Source organism: Puma concolor, chromosome D3, assembly GCF_028749965.1.
Source record: "Puma concolor isolate L17-30 chromosome D3, mPumCon1.1.hap2, whole genome shotgun sequence".
Taxonomy (NCBI): domain Eukaryota; kingdom Metazoa; phylum Chordata; class Mammalia; order Carnivora; family Felidae; genus Puma; species Puma concolor.
The window spans coordinates 26,833,151-26,849,785 of record NC_141678.1 but is presented as its reverse complement, the minus strand read 5'-3'; the positions used below and the strand labels follow the sequence as shown (position 1 = coordinate 26,849,785).

Below are 16,635 nucleotides of genomic sequence, written 5' to 3'. Positions count from 1 at the left end.
CCAGGCACCCCTTAATCAGTTTGTTTTCAAGAGGGGGCTGTTAATGCTAATTTTTTCCCCCACCAGTGGATGATAGAGACTCAGTCTCTACTTTTTCCATTTGGATATTCACTTTTTGTTCACTTACAGAATAATCCTTAGCTTCTCCATTTCTCTGCCTTGCTGCTTATATATTAAAGTTCCGTATTTATGTGCTCTCTATTCCATTTCATTGATCAATTTGTTTATCCTGTCTTAATTATTTTAATTTCATAATAAGCCCTGTTCTTATTATTCTCTTTCTTCATAAATGTTTTTGCTCTCCTTGATCCCGTGTTGTTCTGGATACAGTTTATAAAGACTAATCGTTTCTATGTTCTGTGAAAAACTCTGTGGAATATTGATGGGGTTTGAATTGATTTCACAGATAAACTTGGATAGATGTTGAATTTTTGCAATACTAAATCTTTCTGTTCATAACTATGGTGTTCTTTTCCATTTATTAAGATTTTTGGTGATGTCTCTCAGTACATTTTGTAATTTTCCCCATAAAGTCCTTGCCCATGTTTTGAAGGGTTTATTTCAAGGCATTTGGTGTTTCTTATTTTATCGTTAAGTGAAGTCTTCTTCTAATTATGTTTTCTCACTGTTTATTGTTGATGTATAGAAATGTGGTTTTTAAAAATCGCAGTCATGCATCCAGGGAACATTTGCTTTTGTTTCAGAAAGAGCTCATTAATCCATTAGCGGAATGTGTCACATGTGCGCGCACACTTGTATGTATTTTGAGAATGGTGGTGTTGAGGGTGAGTGTTCCCACAGCCCTGGGGTTATTTTTGGTCCAGTGTCTACATGTCAGGTTGGCCCTGAGTCACAGGACAGGATATCAGCTGGGGCCATGATGCTCCCAGCTTTAAGTGTAGTCAGCCGGCCCTGCGATCACGGCTGTCAGTAAGAGGGCTCTCTCCAGCCAGCATCCTTGAGTTAAGACATTCACGTATTGTCCACACTAGGGATGGTTTCTCATGATGCAGGCTGTCACCGTTAAAACCGTGTCCCTCTTCTCTTTTAGTATCCGGAGTGTGATGCAGAAGTACCTCCAGGAGAGAAATGAAATAACCTTTGACAAGATTTTTAACCAGAAAATTGGTAAGTCCCACTTACTCATTTGGCATACAGTCTAATAGTGGTTTCAGGTGGCATCACAGTTATGTGTAAATGCAGCCTTTCGTGCTTTATGTGCTTTTATAGCTCTGGCTGGGAATGAAGGACATTTCATGTAGCAATAAGATATGTAATGGTTACTTCCATCCCTACTAACAGACCTTGTGAATAAGCTCTTGGGAGACAGACTAGCTCGATTCGAGGGTTTAAGGCAGTTTGGGGGTTGCCAAATCAAAGGATTGGGTAGTTGGTAACCAGAAAGAAGTGCTCTGGGTTTCGGACCCGCTTCCGAGGTCCCCACCTTTCCTCACTGCTGTTGTACTCTCCGTGATCGCAAGGAGGTGTCCCGTGTCTTCATAAACATACTGCACTCCTGTGTTTGGCCGGCTCCTTGCAAAGTGTGGGGCTGGCGCACTTGATCTCATCGGTTTTCGCTGGCTGACAGGCTTTACACACTGCTCCTTATTGTCAGTTCCCCATCAATTACTCTTATCCCTGAGGCTCCATTCAGTAAGTAAGGCTTATCCCTGAGCCTTACTTAGCAGGTCACCAGGACTCTCCTGTTGTGTGCATAGAGGTCAAGGATCCATTTCTCTCTAGCTGGTACCCAGTGCTGGGCGGTGCTGGGCTTGGCCGGAGCAAATGTGTGGATGTATAGGCGTGTTCTCCGATTACCAGCAGCTAGTGCTTGGAGAAGTTAGGACTGGACAGGAATAGCTCTAGTGTGAGGTTCCAAGGCTTGGGGAGCATTGGAGTATTATGCTTCCGAAGGGCTGGCAGTTTGTTTAGAGGTTAGATAAGAGCTGGAGTCCACATACTCTCTTTTTTTCATCCCCCCCAAATCCATTCCTACTGTCCAGAAGTTTCCTACACTATATTTTTATTCTCAACTCAGATAGGATTCATCGTTTGGCCTGCCAGCTGGGTATTTTTTAATCTGCCCATAGTAATGTGATAAACAGATAATTCCAGGATTTTACATGAAATCACCTTAGCTGAATATGAGAGAATTGGAACCTTCTTTCCTTCCCTTTACTTGCCTCCCACAATTACTCAGATAAGATTTGCCGAGGAACTGTGGCATCATTTTTAAATGACTTTAATACTCGAGGAAATGACTTTATTAAAATTGCAAGAAACTGGTTATACAAAAGTTTCCTGGAACTCTGTTTCTGCATTTAGTCCTGTCTCCATGATTCACAGACCCACAATGACCGATCCCCTTGAGACTGAATATCCTTGGAAGTAATTGTGGGCAGCCCTCCTCCTTATAAGTAAGGAGTCATAGACTCAGGTCGGTGAAGTGACTTATTCTGATTTGTAGTTCTCCTTGTCCAGCCATTCTGTAAAGGCTCTTGGAAAGGAAACAATGAATATAAAATGTACTGCTGAGGGTCATCCTGTGAGAACTGGATAGTTTTTTGTGTTTTGTTTTTTTTAAGAAAGCAGCATGATGCTCTCTTGTGTTCAACTAAAGTAGAAACCGGTGCAGAAAAGCCTTCGGGTTTTGGCAGACTTTTTAGCTAGCCTCCAAAACTTGGCCATGTATGAAGGCGATAGAGCTTCTTTCACAGCCCCTGACATTCAGTGGTGAAAAGCTGGATGCCGTTCCCCGGAGAAGCAGGTGGAGTACTGCCCCGTCTGTGCTCAGAGCACAATGTGTGGAAAGCTAGCGGCCCGTAGCTACCTAGAAATCTTACATCCCGAGCGTCGAGCGTCGGGATTTGGCTACGGAACGGAGCGGTCGAAAGAGTTTGACTTTCATCTCGTGCTTCATTGCTGCTTCTCCTTGCGTTCACGGCGTTGGGTTAACTGTCATCTATATAAATAAACGCCCCCCCCCCCCCGCCCCCTCTTTGCTTCTGCTTTTGTACGAAAGAACGGAAAACAAAACTCTCACGGTAACGAGAGAGAAATTCGTGTCTTTGGGAAACAAGGGAAGAAAGAAACGCCTTATTTATTAGTTGAAATTTAAAAATAGGTCTACAGCTCTGTTGAGACCTACTTGCCACGGCGTCTCTCTCGTTTCACGTGTGCAGTTCAGCAGTTTTTAGCGTGTTCACAGAGTCGTGCAGCCCTGAACCCAGCCTCATCTTAGAACGTTTCTAACACCCCCAGAAGAGGCTCCATACCCATCAGCACCCCCACCCCCACCCCGAGATACCACTAATCTGATTCCTGCCCCTGTGGATTTGCCCAGCATGGACATTCCTCCCGGATGGAATCAGACGATGCGTGGCCTTTGCATGGGGCTTCTCTCATATTTTAAAGGTTCCTCCATGTGGTGGCATGTGCGGGTACTTCATTCCTTTTTGTGCTCGGTGATATTCCATAAGATGTGGCTGTGCGCGTGTTGTTCATCCATTCATCCGTCGGCGGATGTTTGGGTTATTTCCACTTTTTGCCTGTTATACATAATGCTGCTATGAGAGGAAGGTGTTTCTCAACCTGTGATGCGAGCGGGGGTTCCCTGTTACTAAGGCACACTGGAAGATTGTGACGAACCCGCTGTCGCCTGTGCTCTCGTGCCAGTCTGTGAAATGCACTGAAGGTTATCTCTCCCACTGTGTTTTCTGATCCTCCCCCCCGCTCCTGTCCGCCGTCCCCGCAACACACATGCAGGCCCCCAGACATGTCTTTCCTTCCCATTGTTTTGATCCAACCCTTACCCGAAGATGACCCCAGGGGCCCTTGATCGGATGCCCTTACTGGCATTAAGGTGGCCTTGCGTCCTGGCCTCAGTCACACAGGTTCTGCCCTGTGAGCAGCTTCCTTGGGCACTGATGGCCTGTGAATTCTCTCGGTGAAGCTGTTTTGAAGAATTTAAAAGTTGCTTAAATGAATAAATGATTCCTTCCTCTTCCCTTCCTTCCCCTTCGTGAGCTTGGAGCTGGGCAGAGGAAGCTAGGTCTGAACTTGGAAGGTCACAGGAAAGAGCAGCAATCGTGGGACAGGGGGCGGGGGGGGGGGGTGGGATGGGGAGACAAGAGTGCGTGGTAACGTCACCAAACACACGTCTGTAGTTACGTCCGGACATCGCTGTACATTCAGTGTCCGTCTGGTCCTTCCTCCTGCCCTGTAGGGTTCTCCTTTTCAGCTGGTGTGAGGGATGGGGGCAGGACGGAAGGTGGCCTGTGGTTGGAGTGAATCTGTCCTGCTCTCTAGGTCTTCTTTTCTTCCCATTTCGCTCCCCCTCACTGCCCCCGCCCCGCCCACTGCCTTTTGCCTTTGTTTCTCCCATCTGTTCCATCCGCCCCTTTCCATGAGTGCCTCCATGTGTCACCAACTTGTTGATTTTCTGTCGTTCTGTTGTTTCCCTTTCACCGTGTATCCCCTGCCTATCAATCAGCCCCTTTTCTCTCGTCCGGCACCTCCCGCCCTCCCCTGTGCTGAGGTTAGCGCCTGGTTTGGGGGAGCTGCCTGCCAAGCTGTGCTGCAGCCCGCGTGCAGAAACGCTTTGTGAAATGGAAAAGTTTACTCAGTCTCAGTCGTATACTCAGTCTCCGAAGCTTTGTTGAGATGACGGGCGATGCGCCGGCCTGTTGGCTATACCCCAAACTGGTTGATGTTTCGTTAAGTTTTCTGAGCTATGAAAGGGGGGGTGAAAATATTATCTGCTGCCTAAGGCAGTTGTGAGGATGCAGCAAGAAATGTCTGAAAAGCCCTTAACACAGGGATTGGTTCTCAGCAGATGCTCTGTGAATGAAAGCCCTGAAATGAAATTGTTTATTATAAAAATTTATAATTTTTTATAATTATAAATTATAATTACAGGAAATACAGAAAACGGAAGTGTAATTTAAATAATCCCATGAAGAAGCAAAGAGAAAAATTCAGAATGTGGAACGTTCTACAATACGACGGACCCAGTTTCTTCAAGAAGTCCATTACCTGTGTGTGGGAAGGGGAGGGGAGGAGGGGGAAACACCTGTTCTAGATTAAAAGAGACATTATTACCAACTACAATATAAGAACATTCTTTGGATCCTGAATCAAACAAACCAAGAGTAGAAGGGCATTTTTAAGTTACTCAGAAAAAATGTGGGGGTGCCTGGGTCCGACTTTCGATTTTGGCTCAGGCCATAATCTCAGGGTCCTGAGATCGAGCCCCACGTTGGGCTCTGTGCTGGGTATGGATCCTGCGTGGGATTCTCTATCCCTCTCTCTCTGCTCCTCCCCCACTTGCATGCATGCTGTCTCTCTAAATAAATAAATAAATAAAAATTAAAGTAAAAATATCTAGTCATGCCCAAAACTAGACTAATAACCCCCCATATATGTTTGTCAGCCAGATTTTTTATTTTACAACATTTTCCTTGTTCATCCTCTCTTTGCATGGCTACCAAAATGTATATTTTTTAAGTTTATTTATTTATTTAGAGAGAGAGAGATATTGTTCAAACAGGGGAGAGACAGAGAAAGAGAGAGAGGGAGAGAGAGAGAGAATCCCAAGCAGGCTCTGCAGTGTCAGCACAGAGCCCGATGTGGGGCTTGAACTCATGAACCGTGAGATCATGACCTGAGCTGAAGTCTAGAGTCTGATGCTTAACCAACTGAGCCACCCAGGCACCCCTGCCAAAATATTTTAAGCAATTAGCAAACTCTTTTTAGAGTTTCAGCCCTATATCCATCTGTAAAGACTACGAATGTTTTCTTATACAACTTTAGTCTCTACCCCAACCAATGAAAACGATGATTCTTGGGGCACCTGGGTGGCTCAGTTGATTGGGCATCTGACTTCAGCTCAGGTCATGATCTCGCGGTTCATGAGTTTGCGCCCCCCATTGGGCTCACTGCTGTCAGCACAGAGCCCACTTCAGATTCTCTGTCCCCTTCTCTCTGCCCTCCCCCCACTTGTGCTCTCCCCAGAATAAATATTTAAAAAAAAAAAAAGAAAAGAAAATGATGATTCTTAGTTTAATATCTAATTATGGTTCTTACTGTAATTCCAAGTCTATATTTATATTTTTTCTTTAGTTTTTTTTTTTCTTTTAGAGAGAGAGAATTTGAGTAGCGGGGGCAGGGGGGCACAGAGAGAGAGAGAGAGAGAGAGAGAGAGAGAGAGAGAGAGAGAGAATCCCAAGCAGGCCCCATGCTTAACTTGGAGCCCGATGCAGGGCTTGATCCTATGATCCCTGGGACCATGACCTGAGCCAAATTCAAGTCAGACGCTCAACCCACTGATGAGCCACTCGGGCACCCCCACATTTTTTCTGAGTAACTTAAAAATGCCCTTCTACTCTTGGTTTGTTTGATTCAGGATCCAAAGAATGTTCTTATATTGTAGTTGGTAATAATGTCTCTTTTAATCTAGAACAGGTGTTTCCCCCTCCTCCCCTCCCCTTCCCACACACAGGTAATGGACTTCTTGAAGAAACTGGGTCCGTCGTATTGTAGAACGTTCCACATTCTGAATTTTTCTCTTTGCTTCTTCATGGGATTATTTAAATTACACTTCCGTTTTCTGTATTTCCTGTAAATTGGAAGTTAGCTCTAACAGCTTATTAGATTGGTTCGACTTTTGTGGCAAGAGTGCTTTGCAGGTGGCGCTGTGCACTTTGTGGCAGGAAGCACATGACACGGAGCTGTCGCTCTGTAGTGCTGTCTCTAAAGTGAGTTCAGATGTGGTCAGTTGTTAGCTCCTCATTACGCTGTCGTCTGCCATGCGTTTCATTTTCATTGACACTGGTTGCCTAAATCAGTTATTTTTTTTTAGGAAGTTGCCAGATTGGCAGGGGGAGAGGGGTTCTGATTATGCCATTCTTTCCATATTTATTATCGCTGCTCATCCACGAAGGCTATTTGGTTGCCTTTAAATATAGTTCAGGAAAAGGCAGGTGCAGTTGGCCGAACTTGAAGGCAAGGCCCGTGACTTTGGCCTCATGATGTCACTCCCGCAAGTAACCCAGCGAAAGAGATTTTACAGAGGAAGCCAGGACTGTGTTCCGGGTGGGCTTAATCTACTCACACCAGCCCTTTAAAAAGCAGAGAATTTCCTCAGGCTGGCAGAAGAGGAAGCCAGAGAGAGCGAAGCACAAGAATGATTGGACATGGCTTTCCCAACTCTGCAGGTGGAGGGGACCACGTGAGAAGACGGTGGGTGTTGGCTAGGAGCCGACCAGGAAGCCAGGACCTGAGTCCTACGACCATAGGAACTGAATTCTGCCAGCAACCTGCATGAGGTTGAATGCACCTGACCCCGGGAGCCTCTAGATAAGTCCCCAGCCTGCCAAAACTTTGATTTGGGCCTTGTGAGCCCCTAAACGGGAAACCCAGGAGCCTGCCAGGACTTGTGTCCTCAAAAATTGGGAGTCAGGAAGGAGTGGTGCCTTCACGTCACCGAGTTTGTGGTGGTTTGTTACACAGCACTAGAAAACAGGGTAGATGCTTACGTCTTTGTTTTCATTTTATTATTTTTTAAGTTTATTTATTTTGAGAGAGAGAGAGCATGAGTGGGGAGGGGCAGAGAGAGAGAGGGAGAGAGAATTCTAAGCAGGCTCCCCGTTGTCAGCGCAGAGCCCGACGTGGGGCTCAAACTCACAAACCGTGAGATCGTGACTTGAGCTGAGATCATGACTTGGCTTAACCGACCGAGCCACCCAGGCGCCCTGTCTTTGTTTTTTTTTTTTTTTTTTTTTTTTTTTTTTTTTTTTAATGTTTATTTAGTTTCGAGAGAGAGAGAGAGAATGAGAGAGAGAACGAGTGGGGGAAGGGCAGAGAGACGGAGACACAGAATCCGAAGCAGGCTCCAGACTCTGAGCTGTCAGCACAGAGCTTGAAGTGGGGCTTGAACTCAGAAGGCGTGAGATCATGACCTGAGCTGAAGTCCGAAGCCTAACCAACTGAGCCCCCCAGGCGTCCCCGCCAAGTCTTTGTTTTTAATTGCCAGTTTTCAGAATAAAAAAGATTAAGTGACAGGCTGCTTTTATCCTCCTTTTCTCCTTCTTAAACAGAAATTGTATGTCTTAACAGACATCAGTTATGCTGATTCCTAATTTGCTATCAGTAAAACCTACACTCATTTCAGTAGGGACACAGTGTTCTTGGTTTGGCTTATCTGAAGAATGGTTTTAAAGAGATACCGATTATTGAAAGACAGACCACTTTACCAATTGGGGTTAAGATTTTGTTACCATTTTCTTCAGTAAGATACACTGAAATAATCTCATCATATGCAAGTGAGGCGCATGGCTTTTGATAAATTCCATCTGTCTGTCGACAATCTACTTAACTCCTGTCTGCCTAGCCAGTCTCATTAGAGGGCAGTGTGTCTGATTATAAGGAGACTCCAAAATAGGTACTTAATTCATGAAGTATGCAAATGTTACCCTCGTGTAGGAAGAACAACCTGGCTTATGTAACATTACGTCACCTATTGCCACTGGATCATCTCCGTTTATCACACTGACTCCCGTTTGTGCCAGCGGAAGCCTGCCATATGTAGACTGTAGTCTTTTGGTTCTGGCTTCTTTCATTTAGCGTAAGATTTTGGAGGCTCAACCACACTGCGCGTACCCATCCTTCACCAACCCTTCTGTGGCTGAATTAATATTCCATCCTATGGATAGACCACAGAATTTGTTATCCACTCGCCAGTTGGTTGATGGACACTCAGATTACTCCCACTGTTTGTTACAAACGGTGCTGCTGTGAGTGGTCATGTGCCAGTGTGGACACCTGTTTCCATCTCTCTTAGGTGTATAACTAGGAGCTTCGGAACTGCTGGGATATCTGACAAATTCAGGGTTTACCCTTTTCAGAAAACGCTGTTGTATTCTCACCGTCAGGTTCTGGAGGACCAGGCTTGCCATAACCTCATCCACGCTTGCTGTTGTCTTTTTGGTCAAAGCCATTCTTGTGGGTGTGAAGTGATGTTTCATTGTGGTCTTGATTTGTATTTCCCTAACCATTCGTGGCCCTGAACGTGACTGGGCTAATTAGCCTTCTTATATCTTTGGTGAAGTGCCTATTGAAATCTTTCGGTCCATTTAAGAAATTGATTTTCTCATTTCTTAATGGTGACTTCTGAAGCACCGAACGTTTTAATTCTGATGAAACCCAATTCATACATTTTTAAAAATTGTACTTTTGTGTCGTATGTAGGAACTTTCTGCCTACCTGAATGCCATGAAGATTTTCTTCTATTCTTCTTCTAGATGTTTTATCATTTCAGCTCGCACATTTAGGTCTTTGGTTGATTTTTGAGTTAGTTTTTGCGTATTTGTGAGATAAGGGTTTAAGTTCATCTTTTTTTTTTTTTTTTTTTGCATGTAGATATCCAATTGTCTGGATGCATTTGTTGAAAAAACATTTCTTTTCCACATTGAATTGTCCTGGCACCTTTGTTGAAAATTAATTGACCATAAAACGGATTTATTCTGGACTCTCAATTTTGTTCCATTGATCTCTGCCTTAGGCCAGTGCCACACTGTCCTCATTACTGTAGCTTTGGGGTAAGTTTTGAAATCAGGAAATAAAAATCCTCCCACTTTATTCTTTTTTCTTTCTTTCTACATTTTTTTTTTTCAGAATTGTTTTTGGCTATCCTGAATCCTTTACATTTTGATACGAATCTTAACATCAGATTTTCAATTTCTGCAAAAAAAAAAAAAAAAAATTCTGCTGGGATTTCCATAGGGATTATGTTATATCTACAGATCAACGTGGAGAGAATGGCCATTTTAACAGCATGAAGTATGCCGATCCATGAAAATGAAATGTCTCCGCATTTATTTAGGTCATCTCTAATTTCTCTTAGGCGTGCTTTGTGGCTTTCAGTCTCTTGCATCACATTACATTTATTCCCAAGTATTTTCATGTTTTTTGGTGCTATTTTGAACGGACATGTTTCCTTAATTTCATTTTTGGCTCTTCATCGCTAGCACGTGGAAATAGAATGGGTTTTTGTACGGTGACCTTGGATCCTGCCATCTTGATGAACTAGTTTATTAATTCTAGAGATTTGTGCATAGGTGTGTGTGCGTGCACGTGTGCACATGTGTGCGTGTGAATTCCTTAGGATTTTCCCCATAGAGAATCTTGTCTCTGAATAAAAACAATTTTACTTCTTTCTTTCTTTCCATTCTGGTGCCTTTCCTTTTCAGTTTTTACTTTTCACTTTGATTTCTTAAATATTTCTTATGTTGGTCTCAAATACATTTAGCATGATTTCAAAGAACGTTTATGTAGCAAGAATGCATATACTGTATTTGGCACCTTGGGGTTAAGGCATAAGAAATATACTTGTTATGGGCTTTGGAGACAAAAGTATATGTTTCATTATAGAAAGAGTACATTAGAAAAAATAAAAACTACTGCCTTTCAAATAGATTTTTGAGCAGTTTCTATAAAAACAAAGATGGACACAGATATGTCATGGGTACCTATTAAAAAATCGATAAGACCACCGAAATAATTAAAAAAAAAAAACCCCACAAACAACACAGAATAAAACATTTTAGTATTATTCTTTTGTTAATTGCAAAGACCAGGGATTCCAATCAATTATTTTTTTTAAATTTATAAAAGTATTGCTTGAAGTGTTCTGTGCTTCAAAACAAAATAGATGGTTAAAATCTGCCAAAAACCTTGTAGCCCTGCAACTCCTTACTCAAAGGCCAGGGTTAAATGATAGCAAATTGAATCTTTTTGCATTTGGTTATAATGAGGGGAATCTGAACCTGGGAACCAGCTTCAATCTCTGTCTCCCCGTTTTTGTGCCCAGCTTTGTTTGGAAGTGGGTGTTTCTGCCCCTGCGAGGGCCCTTCCCCCTACAAACAGCCCTGATTGAGGGTCACAGAGTCGGGCTCCCACCCCATCATATCTTTCTCTAGAGGAGAGCAACCAACCACCACGGAGAAGAAAAACCTACATGCCTTTGTGGAGACTTTTAGCCAGTGAAAGAGTTAAAGATCCACTTAAACTTTCAAAAAGCAGAGATAAACACTTGACTAAGCACAGCTAATTGGATTTTCAATTGAAAAGGCGAGGCAGCAACAGGCAACTCCTGGTGAGGGAACTCGGGAAAGTTAGGGGCACCGATTCTGCACATTTTCATCTTGCCTGTTACTGGCAGGCTGTCTTTCCAGCTGACTTCTTACCTGTGCTGGCCTCATGCAGGCTGGGTATCTACCCGGCTCCTCCCATAGGACCCTGCCTGAGCTGGGGGCTACCACCTGCCCTGCAGGCACACTCTGCCACTCTAAGTATTTGGGACGTCCGCGATATTTGAGGCAGCTTCCAAAGAGCATGAAAATACCTTTCTTTTTTTTTTAAGTTTATTAAGGCTGGTTTTCCTTTTTTTTTTTTTTTTAATATTCATTTTTGAGAGAGAGTACAGCTAGAGGAGGAGCAGAGAGAGAGGGAGACACAGAATCTGAAGCAGGCTCTAGGCTCCGAGCTGTCAGCCCTGAGCCCGACTTGGGGCTTGAACTCATGAACCACGAGATCATGACCTGAATTGAAGTTGGACGCTTAACCAACTGAGCCACTCAAACACCCCTGGTTTTCCTTTTTAAAGCTCTTAAAGCTTTCCTTTTTAAAGCTTTAAAGATCTTCAGGTTTGAAGATCAGCCAGAATGATCACTTCCAAGAAAAATTGAGAACAGCTACATTTTACTGGAATAACACAGTACTTTGGCATCTGCTAATCACTAGAACGATAGGAACGCCGCGGTAGGATGGCTAGACCCCTGATCTGCCGCCTGGCAATCCGTGATCTTTAAAAGTTTTTTTTTAATGTTTATTTTTGAGAGAGAGAGAGAGAGAGAGAGACAGAGAGAGACAGAGAGAGACAGAGAGAGAGAGACAGAACATCAGAGGGGGAGGGGCAGAGAGAGAGGGAAAGGCAGAATCCAAAGCAGGCTCCAGGCTCTGAGCTGTCAGCGCAGAGCCCAGCACAGGGTTGGAACCGCAAGATCGTGACCTGAACCCAAGTCAGTCACTTAACGGACTGAGCCACCCAGGTGCCCCAATCTGTGATCTCTTAAATTGCTATTTAATTCTCCCTGATTTCTTCTGAGCCTGCTTTGTAGGAATCCCTTTTAGTTTGAGACGGCGATGGCTCCCTGTGTGCCAAACACTGCCCTGAGCATTTCACATGCTGGGTAAAGGAATGTGACCAAGTTCGCACACCCCCCAAGAGGCAAAGCCTGGATTGGAAGTTCTGTCTGTCTGTCACCAGGAAAAGTTAGTGTGGAAATTCGCATGGAGATGAAGTGCCTCTTTTTTTTTTTTTTTTAAGTAACATATCAACCCTACAATTCCTATTTAATATATAATGATGCTAAAGTCCAGAATTTGGGGACAGTGCACAAAGATCTTTCTGTAGCAGATGTACTTATATGCTTTGCGAAATGAGACATTCACAGTCGAATATGTTTTGATCAAGTGCTGTACTAGGAAGATCTCTTTATTTATTTATTTTTTTTTTAATTTTTTTTTCAACGTTTATTTATTTTTGGGACAGAGAGAGACAGAACATGAACGGGGGAGGGGCAGAGAGAGAGGGAGACACAGAATCGGAAACAGGCTCCAGGCTCCGAGCCATTGGCCCAGAGCCTGACGCGGGGCTCGAACTCACGGACCGCGAGATCGTGACCTGGCTGAAGTCGGACGCTTAACTGACTGCGCCACCCAGGCGCCCCTAGGAAGATCTCTTTAAACAAAAAAGGCACACAGGGGAAGATAAAGACCACATCAGGCTTCCCACCCCCGGCCAGCTCACCCTTCGAAAGAACGTATATGACGCACACAGACCTCTGGCATGTCAATATCGAAAGTGCCAGTGAAGTGTGGTTACTATTCCCAGGGAGTCCCAGCGATTCATGGAAGGGACTCCCGGTGATGTCTAGGAGGCACGTGTTTATTTATTTATTTTTTAATATATGAAATTTATTGTCAAATTGGTTTCCATACAACACCCAGTGCTCATCCCAAAAGATGCCCTGTTCAATGCCCATCACCCACCCTCCCCTCCCTCCCACCCCCCCATCAACCCTCAGTTTGTTCTCAGTTTTTTTTTTTTAAATTTTTTTTTTTAATATTTATTTATTTTTGAGACAGAGAGAGACAGAGCATGAACGGGGGAGGGTCAGAGAGAGAGGGAGACACAGAATCGGAAGCAGGCTCCAGGCTCCAAGCTGTCAGCACAGAGCCCGACGCGGGGCTCGAACTCACGGACCGTGAGATCATGACCTGAGCCGAAGTCGGACGCTCAACCGACTGAGCCACCCAGGCGCCCCTTGTTCTCAGTTTTTAACAGTCTCTTATGTTTTGGCTCTCTCCCACTCTAACCTCTTTTTTTTTTTTCCCTTCCCCTCCCCCATGGGTTCCTGTTAAGTTTCTCAGGATCCACATAAGAGTGAAACCATATGGTATCTGTCTTTCTCTGTATGGCTTATTTCACTTAGCATCACACTCTCCAGTTCCATCCACGTTGCTACAAAAGGCCATATTTCATTCTTTCTCATTGCCACGTAGTATTCCATTGTGTATATAAATCACAATTTCTTTATCCATTCATCAGTTGATGGACATTTAGGCTCTTTCCACAATTGGCTATTGTTGTGAGTGCTGCTATAAACATTGGGGTACAAGTGCCCCTATGCATCAGTACTCCTGTATCCCTTGGATAAATTCCTAGCAGTGCTATTGCTGGGTCATAGGGTAGGTCTATTTTTAATTTTCTGAGGAACCTCCACACTGCTTTCCAGAGCGGCTGCACCAATTTGCATTCCCACCAACAGTGCAAGAGGGTTCCCGTTTCTCCACATCCTCTCCAGCATCTATAGTCTCCTGATTTGTTCATTTTGGCCACTCTGACTGGCGTGAGGTGATATCTGAGTGTGGTTTTGATTTGTATTTCCCTGATAAGGAGCGACGTTGAACATCTTTTCATAGGAGGCACGTGTTTAAATCCCAAGGCGAGTGTGGACAGGCTACTCTCTTAGCCAAGAGGGAAGCCTAGCCGCCCAGCAGGCCTCTGTAGCTGACTCAACCTTATAGCTTTCTCCCTGGCAGGGTCCACGTACGTTCGGGGAAGCGTGTGTGTGCTCTAGCAATATTAGCAAATGTGGGGTCTTCAAATGTATTGCTAGAGAATGCCAGGGATCCAGGAAGCATCACCTCTATTGGAAAAACTGTCCATCAGCTTTCAGAACTGACAGTTAAGGGGATGACGGGACCCTTGTAGGATTTTAAAAGCTCCAAACGCATCACGAAATGTCATGTGGTAGTGTGCTGAGGATAGCCCCTGGTTTTAGCTGTTCTGGAAATCCTTTTTTTCTGAGGATTTTTATACCTCATCCTTGATTTTTGTCAGTATTTCTACTTCTAGTGAAAGTCAAAACCAGGAATTGCAGAGATGTGCTATGGGGTGGTTATTAGAGTTTGTTCGAAATCTGTTGCTAAAAACTCAGTCATTCGTTCAGTAAAATTTATCATGTGCCACACACATTCTTGTAAGTACCGTGAGAATGCATCTGTGAACAGTTCTGAAGCCTGTGTCTTCGTGGAGCTACTATCCTACCCCGGGGAGACGGGCTGACAAACTCATACTGTCCCCATGCTGGTACAGGTCATGGAGATTCGCAGAGCCACAGAGAGGAAGGGCGTGCTGGTGGCCGTTTCTGATAGAGTGTTTCGAGAAGGCACTGCTTATAAGGGGTCAGTTGGACAAATCCCTGGGGGAGGTGAGGGAGCCGAGCCCCTGTGCATTTATCTGGGGAGAGCAGGTCCGGGCTGAGGGTTCAGCAGACACCCTCACTCAGGAGCCACGATGGTGGGCGGACAGCCTGGAGGCCCAGAGGCTGCGGCCAAGGTGGGGAGTGGGAGTGCCAGGTGGGGGAGGTCGGACAGGCTTTGCAGGCCATCGCCAGGGTGTCGGCTTTTACTCAGAGTGAGCAGGGACGTAGGAGAGGCCGACCACTGGGCTGGCACTCTCTGAGGCCTTCACAGAGCAGACGAGCTGCCATGGAAACGGGCCTGGGAGGGCAGGGTGGAAGCGGGAGGTGATTCTGGCCTTTGGGTGAGTGGGGTAGCGTTGGAGGCGGTGGGAGAAGTCACGGAGTTACAGCCTTGACGATTGGATTTGTAAGGAATCATGGTGTGAAGCCGGTGGGAGAGTGAGAGAGAGAGAGAGAGAGGGGCTTGGGGGGGGGAGAGGGGGGAGGGGGTGGGGGGAGACTGTGTCCACCGGTTCAGGTAGGGCCAGAAGGGGAAGAAAAGGCTCAGGTCAGAGGGCGGCGGGTCTGTTCCTGCCCCTCAGGAATTAAGGGAACTTGATCTGCACAGGGTCACTTGCCGGAGGCTCTTGTCACACGTCCCCTGCATTCTTCCCGATGCTTTGAGGTCATCCGTGTAAGCTTAGAGCTTTGTTCCAACTCTGAATCACTTTCTGCTCGCTGAGGAGCAGAGAACATTCTTCAGGTCTGGCTCAGAAGAGAAATAAATCCCAGCCGAGGTGGGGCAGACTGACTTGTGCTAGTCTCTCAAAGAGACTATTTATAACTGGAGCACAAAGAAAAGAGGGCTACTTTTAAAAGAAGCAAACATTCTTACCTTGGAAAGATGCACTTATTCTCCACAGAAATTGGTGTGTTTTTTTGTTTTTGTTTTTGTTTTTTCCCAATGGAAGTTTTCATTGCTTCGACTGTGGATGCAAGTATCACTTAAAAAAAAAATCATTATTGGCTTTTGGAGTTTGTTCTCAGGAATCCAATTTGCTTGCCATACGATTTGTGACTATTTAAGACAATTGGAATTCGTTTTGTTTTGTGGCTCCTACTCTCACACCAGCAAGTGGGCTCAGAAGTGGTGGTGGAAAAGAACCCGAAACAGAACAGCTTTACTGGGAACACTGATTTTGGGGCCCTTCTTTTTCTCTCATTGTTTCTTCTCATTTATGGTTTTCAGAATATACCTGACTTCCTCCTCATGAGTTACCACATCTGTAAGGAACCAGTTGTCACTGATTTTTTTCTTGCTTTTGTGCTAACTGTGCTATATGCTTGTGTGTTTTTTTTTTTAATTAAAAAAAAATTTTTTTAATGTTTATTCTAGAGAGAGAGAGAGAGAGAGAGAGAGATAGAGAGCCAGCATGAGCGGGGAAGGGACAGAGAGAGAGGGGGAGACACAGAATCCAAAGCGGGTTCCAGGCTCTGTCAGCACAGAGACTGACATGCGGCTCGAACTCACGAACCATGAGATCATGACCTGAGCCGAAGTCGGACGCTTAACCGACTGAGCCCCCCAGGTGCCTCCCCCTTTTTTCCCCCGAGTTTGACTTTTGACAGAAATGTACACTGGTATAACTATTACCACAGTCCATACGTGTAGACCAATTCCATCGCTTTATTTTTTTTTTTTAATTTTTTAAACATTTATTTATTTTTGAGAGAGAGAAAAAGCGTGAGTGCAGCAGGGGCAGAAAGAGGGAGACAGGATCTGAAGCAGAGTTCAGAGCCCAATGCAGGGGCTGAAATTCACAAACTA

General features: G+C 44.8%; 1 protein-coding gene across 5 annotated transcripts in view; it reads left to right on the top strand.

Moving 5' to 3' along the window:
- Positions 1 to 16,635, top strand: part of GRK3 (G protein-coupled receptor kinase 3) — a 133,992-nt gene that overhangs the window by 25,760 nt on the left and 91,597 nt on the right. For all 5 annotated transcript variants that reach the window (XM_086682203.1, XM_086682201.1, XM_086682202.1 and 2 more), the window contains exon 2: positions 1,052 to 1,128. In XM_086682203.1, coding sequence (XP_086538329.1) covers positions 1,052 to 1,128 — 77 coding nt within the window. The remainder of the gene's footprint in view (positions 1 to 1,051; positions 1,129 to 16,635) is intronic.